This window comes from Penaeus vannamei, chromosome 26 (assembly GCF_042767895.1).
Source record: "Penaeus vannamei isolate JL-2024 chromosome 26, ASM4276789v1, whole genome shotgun sequence".
NCBI classification, from domain to species: Eukaryota; Metazoa; Arthropoda; class Malacostraca; order Decapoda; family Penaeidae; genus Penaeus; species Penaeus vannamei.
The window spans coordinates 24262479-24269978 of NC_091574.1; the positions used below are offsets into that span (position 1 = coordinate 24262479).

Genomic DNA, 7500 nt, shown 5'->3' on the forward strand with positions numbered 1-7500 from the left:
GAATGAATCAAGCAATCAGGGAATGAGAGCTGATAAAAATTATATATGTATATATTTATTAATTAATATTGATATCATAATAAGGTGCCATGCAAAACTGTTTTTTATGTAGTTTGGATTTTTGAGTTTGCAGCATTGCAGTACACATTCCTCTCGGCCCAAAAGTCCTGTAGCTATATTGAATAGAAAAATATGTATTATGATAATGAACTTTCTTCAAGCTGAGATTGATAAAGGGATATTCTAAGTAATTTTAGGGTTTGCAGATGACTTGCAGAATTTTTGGTTAGAGTTGCCAATTTTTTTTTTTTTTTTTTCTGTATTTGGAGGGGGTTCCTCGTAACCCTTCATCTTTTCATTGCACCCCCCTCCCCCACCATCCCTTTCCTAATTCCCAACTCGGCATTCTCCATTATGCTGAGGATTATATTAGAGGAAAAGAACTGACCAATGGCAGCAAAGGGGCCGGGTGCTGAAATGCTGGAGCTGGTTGCTAAAAAAAGACGGTGACCTTGATAATGGTAGACAGCCCTGGTGCTACTGCAGAATACTGACGCTCTCACAGGGTGGAGTCCAATCAATAGTTTAGGTGCCTGTGTCATGGCTGCATTGATGTAGTTGTCACACTTTAGGTAGAGTGGTGTGTCTGTTGAAAGGGAAGAGGGTGGAAGAGGATGAGGTGGAAGAGGAAGCGGAGGTGAAGGTCAGGGATGTTGTGGATGGAGATGGAAGATGAAGGATAGGAGGTGGAGGATGGTGATGCAGATAGAAGCCAGGAGGACAGTTGATTGAAATATAGTGATCACCATCTTCATAATCTTCATCACCTTCAGTCACTATTGTCATGATGAATACCATTAGTAGGAGAGTGAGTCCATATTCATTATGCTTGTCCCTCAATATGTCCCCCCTCCCTCCCCCCCCCCCCCCCCTCTCTCTCTCTCTCTCTCTCTCTCTCTCTCTCTCTCTCTCTCTCTCTCTCTCTCTCTCTCTCTCTCTCTCTCTCTCTCTCTCTCTCTCTCTCTCTCTCTCTCCCTCCCTCTCTCTTTGTCTTTCTCTCTTTCTCTTTCTCTCTTTGTCTTTCTCTCTTTCTCTCTTTGTCTTTCTCTCTTTCTCTCTTTGTCTTTCTCTCTCTCTCTCTTTGTCTTTCTCTCTTTCTCTCTTTGTCTTTCTCTCTCTCTCTCTCTCTCTCTCTCTTTGTCTTTCTCTCTGTTTCTCTGTGTTTCTCTCTCTCTCTCTCTCTCTCTCTCTCTCTCTCTCTCTCTCTCTCTCTCTCTGTCTTTCTCTCTCTCTCTCTCTCTGTCTTTCTCTCTTTGTCTTTCTCTCTTTCTCTCTTTGTCTTTCTCTCACTCTCTTTCTCTTTTTCTATCTTTCTCTTTCTCTTTTTCCATCTTTCTATTTCTCTTTTCCCATCTTTCTCTTTCTCTTTTTCCATCTTTCTCTTTCTCTTTTCCCATCTTTCTCTTTCTCTTTTCCATCTTTCTCTTTCTCTTTTTCCATCTTTCTCTTTCTCTTTTTCCATCTTTCTCTTTCTCTTTTTCCATCTTTCTCTTTCTCTTTTTCCAATCTTTCTCTTTCTCTTTTTCCATCTTTCTCTTTCTCTTTTTCCATCTTTCTCTTTCTCTTTTTCCATCTTTCTCTTTCTCTCTTTCCATCTTTCTCTTTTTTTCTTTTACTCTTTCTCCTTTTCTCTTTTTCTTTCTCCTTTTCTCTTTCTTTCTTTTCTCTTTTCCTCTTTCTTTCTCTTTTTCTTTCTTTGTTTCTCTTTGTCTCTTTTTTTTCTTTCTCTCTTTTTTTTTTCTCTCTCACCCCCCTCTCCTTCCCCCTCCCTCTCCCTCTCCCTCTCCCTCTCCCTCCTCCCTCTCCCCTCCCCCTCCCCCTCCCCCTCCCCCTCCCCCTCCCTCCCTCCCTCCCTCCCTCCCTCCCTCCCTCCCTCCCTCCCTCCCTCCCTCTCCCTCCCTCCCTCCCTCCCTCCCTCCCTCCCTCCCTCCCTCCCTTCCTTCCTTCCTCTCCCTCCCTCCCTCCCTCCCTCCCTCCCTCCCTCCCTCCCTTCCTCCCTTCCTCTCCCTCCCTCCCTCCCTTCCTCTCCCTCTCTTATCCTTTCTCATCCTCTCTCACTCATTCACTCACTCACTCATAAGTAATGTGTAGGTAGTTACTGTTTTATAAAAGACAAGTCCAGCACACTCTATTGTTACTTGAATCATGAAATTAAAAGAGAAATACAGACTTGAACATATACATGATGATAGACCATTACAGAGGCTGAGCAAGAATGATGCTAATGTGGTTTCCATGGAAAGTGCATGCTGAGGAATATAAAGGAATTCTTAGAACATGAAGTGGTACTTGCATTTCTTTATTTTTTATTTTTTACTTTTTATTATTATTATTATTATTAAAAGAAAAATCCAGAATGTGTATTTGTTTACTATATTTTTATTTTTTTATTTTTTATTTTTATTTTTTTGTTTAATTCCAGAATGTGTATTTGTTTACTAGAACCTCGTAGATGATTTTGTTGAAGATTTGAGGGATTGAATTATTTGCTGCTGTATTATATAGAATATTTCCTGTCCTGTGATAAATGTTCTCAGTTTTCCAGGCCTCTTTGGCAGGAAATGAGAGAATAAAATTTGTTGGACTAGATAGTGGTCTAGATGACTTCCTAAATTTAAGCCTAGTCCGGAATGCGTGAAATCTTTGTTTTAGGCCATTCCCATTATTCATTATTTTTCTTAATGTAATTTTACTGTTGGCAAATGGCCATAATTCATTTATTTTGTCTTTAAAGATATTGCTACAAGGTAGTAGCTTTCTGTTTAAAATTTCTAAGAAGCAATTCCTCTTTCTACGAAAAAGGTTAATGAGGTTTTGTTGGAATGCAAAATATGTATTTCTCAGCTTATTTTGCATAGATCAATAAAGCACTTACATCATTTAGTTCAGATTATTGCCACACTTTTTGATAGCATAATGAGAGGAATTTACACAGGAGGGTAGGATGGAAGGAATAAAAGATGCATTGCGGTGTGTGGGTCATGGTACTAACCTGGGGTTGCATAACAGAAGATAGCTCAGTTGGCAGTGTGCCAGGCTCCCTATTCTGCTCTTCATCCTGTTGCATCTGGTTTTCTTTTTCTTTGCCTGCTGTCTCTTAATATATTTACGGGTAACTAAAGCATTCTTGGAAATCTGCCAACAAATAGCATTTTGATAAGGAGGGGATCAAAGCTGTGGTCTTGCTTACAGTCTTGTTATTCTGTAAGGAAAACCATTTTGGTCATGTTAGTATAGCCTTGATATCTTTCTTACATTGCATTGTATATGATTCCTATCATATAAGCAAGACAAGAAATACCAGTGCCAGCATTCTGGTGTCATTGTCAGGGTCATGTAATTTTTTTCCATTTAAGCTCGCATATTTGTTTTACTACTTTATTACAGTCTTTATACAGAGTTTACAGAAGTATGATTATTTGACTTAAAATTGTACCAACATTATTCTCTTTCTGTGAACTCCCTTTTGACTTTATCATTGTGTTGGGTCTCAGTGTAATTTACTCTTCTTGCATTGGCCATCAGGTCAGTTACCTCTCTGATGTTAAGATATTTGTTGTGGAAAAGTAATTGAATTCAAATGTATTATTTGAATAAAGGTCATATATTTTTATTTTTGGTGATAAAGATTATTTCAAGAGTATGAAACTTGCTAGAAAAATGGAGAGGGAAAAGAAAGAAAAAAGAAAGAAAGAAAGAAAAAAAATCAATACATAATATGCATAATCAACCACTATTCATCTAATGATTTCTGATCCAGAGAGAAGAAGGAAACCACTCCCACTTTGGATACCCAAGAATAAACACCCAGTCACATGTTCAGCCTTGGCACATGCCGAGACCATAATATTGGGTGGCAGCCAGGGGTACAAAGTACATCACACACACTCCATAGTTTTAACTTTTAGGATAGTCAGACCATTCGAGATTATGCCTTTGTCGTAGGATACTCGGAAGACAAGCTGTATTGTACTAACTGATTTCTCTTGGGATTTGGTAGATAAGACTTAAGAGGCATTTGAATGGAGAGTTTATTAGAACTTTTAAATAAAGTTGATTGAAATGAGTTAGTACTGATAATAGGTGGGAAGATATTTATCAAGCAGCCCTTCTGGCTGGGAATCCGAGTTGTGAATGGAAAGAATTGATGTTCATTGTTTAAGTGGAGCCAGTGACCTATTAGCAGGAATTTTGTATCCTCAGGTATTCTGTCGAGAAGGATTTTGCCATTTGTGTTATTTATTTTTTTTTTTTCCCTATTTTTTGCCTTTACTCTCTTTACTTTTGGTTTCTTCATTTTTTTTTTTTTTTTCTATTCATTGAAAATGAGTAAGGTAACTAAAGAACAAAGCAAATGAATAGGAAGATGTCACATGTTTATGAAATGATAGATAAGATGTGTCTGACATGTAAGGGTAATTTTTTATCAGTCTATTTATCTATCTATTTTTATATGTATATATATATACATGTATATATGTATATATGTATATATGTATATGTATATATATATGTATATGTATATGTATATGTATATATATATGTATATATATATATGTGTGTGTGTGCATGTGTATATGTGTGTGTGTGTGTGTATGTATATGTATATTTATATTTATACGTACACACATATACGTACGCGCATATACGTATGCACATATACGTATGCACATATACGTATGCACAAGTACGTACGCATATATATTTACGTATATATATTTACCTATATATATTTACATATATATATATATATATATATAATATATATATATATATATATATATATATATATATATATATATATATATATATATATATATATATATATATATATATATATAGATATATATATATATATATATATATATATATATATATATATAGGTATATATATATATATATATATATAGGTATATATATATATATAGGTATATATATATATATATATATATATAGGTATATATATATATATATATAGGTATATATATATATATATATATAGGTAGAGATATATATATATATATATAGGTATATATATATATATAGGTATATATATATATATAGGTATATATATATATATAGGTATATATATATATATATATATATATATATATATATATATATATATATATATATATATAGGTATATTTATATATAGGTATATATATATAGGTATATATATATAGGTATATATATATAGGTATATATATATAGGTATATATATATATATATATATATATATATATATATATATATATATATATATATATATATATATATATATATATATATATATATAGGTATATGTTTGTAGGTATAGAAATGTATAGGTATATAAATATATAGGCATATATATTGGTATATATATATATATAGGTATATATATGTATGTATAATTTTATGTGTATATATATGTATAAATATATGCATAGATATGTATAAATACATGTATATATATGCAAGTGCATTTATACATGTGTTCATACATATTTTCTAATGTATATATGTATATATCTATATCTATCTATCTATCTATCTATCTATCTATATATGTAAATACGTATATACATGTGTATTTATATATGCATATTTATAATCCTATGACATGGTATCCCTAACTTGGAGATTAGCCAAAATACTTTAAGTTTCCGAGTGGTAACAAGAAATGACTTGCCATGAAGTGCCAAGTAGACTAACATTAAATGGTTCATAAGCGTATTTATTCGTTTGATTTTCATGAAAGGAATACAGTCTTTATATTGCAGATTTTTTAGTTGCTGTAAAACTAATGTTTATATCTCATGGGTTTATTGCATGGAAGAACAATCATATCAAGAGGAGAAATACCAGGGCTGGGACCATCAGATTTATTAAGTGACATTTTGGATAATCAACATAAGTCAATTTTCAAGCTAATCTATTGGGAAGAAGTCCAGTATATGGATTACTATAAAATGCCATAAAACTCCTAGAATGGGCTTTACAAAATTAGTAAACTTAGAATAAACAAGGCCTAAAAAAAAACAAGTAAAAAAGATCAAACTAAAGTGATATATAACTTAACAAACACTAAAAAGTTGAACATGAAATTAAATGACTATTACAGAAAGAGTGCAAGAATTCAGGTAAAACGAAAAATGCATGGATAAACACTAATGTTCATTTTTACTTTTCAGTCATGGGACACCTTTTTCCGAAATGCCTCAGCTGGCGCAGCCCCAGGTACAGCCTACACAGCCCCTCCATCCCTTGCGGAACCCACCCCACACCATGTCCCCTTGTCCTCCATTGCCCCTGCCATGAGCACCAGCCCCATGGTTGGAGATGCTCAAATTTCCGACAAAGTTATTGACGACCACTTGGCTGTGCAAGGCATAATCAGGGCATATCAGGTGAGTTTATTCCTATTTTTTTGCATTTCTTATTCTAGCTATGAGGATTTATTTTACACAGACAGTAAATATGTGCATTAACACGCACATGCACACGCTTACTCACACGCATACTCACACGCACACGCAGACTCACACTCACACTCACACTCACACTCACACGCACACGCACACTCTCACTGTCATGCACACTCTCACTCTCACTCTCACTCTCACTCTCACTCTCACTCTCACTCCCACTCCCACATTCGCACTCACACTTACACTCACTCACTCACACTCACACTCACACTCACACTCTCACTTACACTCACACTCTCACTCTCACACTCACACTCACACTCACTCATTCACACTCACTCTCACTCTCACTCACACACTCACTCACACACTCACTCACACTCACACTCACTCTCTCACTCTCATTCACTCTCACTCTCACTTACTCACTCACCCTCACTCACTCACTCACCCAATGAACACTTCTATTAGTTTAGATAATTTAGGTGTAAATTGATAGGTAGCTAGGTCAATTAAAGTTAAGGAAAGGTCATTAAGTGGAGATTTTTTTTTTTTTTCTAGCAGATTAATATGTTATTTTATGTGAAGCATATATCATGGTTGTGTGTTTAGGGATTGCTATGATGAATCACCACCATGTACAATGTTCTATCTCTTTCAGATTTTTTTTTCTAATAGCTATAATTGATCCTCTTATTGTTTATTTTATTATACATCAAGGAAGCAGGATATTTGGATATTTGCTATGTTTGTTAGGTATCAATTTACTCTGATATTATGAAACCCTAGAAAAAAAGTGAGTGTGTGAGTGTGTGTGTGAGTGTGTGAGTGTGTGTGTGAGTGTGTGAGTGTGTGAGTGTGTGAGTGTGTGTGTGAGTGAGTGTGTGTGTGAGTGAGTGTGTGTTTGAGTGAGTGTGTGTGTGTGTGTGTGTGTGTGTGTGTGTGAGTGTGTGTGTGTGTGAGTGTGTGTGTGTGTGAGTGTGTGTGTGTGTGTGTGAGTGTGAGTGTGAGTGTGAGTGTGAGTGTG

At 34.9% G+C, this 7500-nt stretch overlaps 1 protein-coding gene across 11 annotated transcripts in view; it reads left to right on the plus strand.

Annotated features, from left to right (window-relative positions):
* Ogdh (oxoglutarate dehydrogenase Nc73EF) overlaps positions 1-7500 on the plus strand; it is a 60186-nt gene that overhangs the window by 17433 nt on the left and 35253 nt on the right. For all 11 annotated transcript variants that reach the window (XM_070140222.1, XM_027364419.2, XM_070140225.1 and 8 more), the window contains one exon: positions 6237-6452. In XM_070140222.1, the coding sequence (XP_069996323.1) occupies positions 6237-6452 (216 nt within the window). The remainder of the gene's footprint in view (positions 1-6236; positions 6453-7500) is intronic.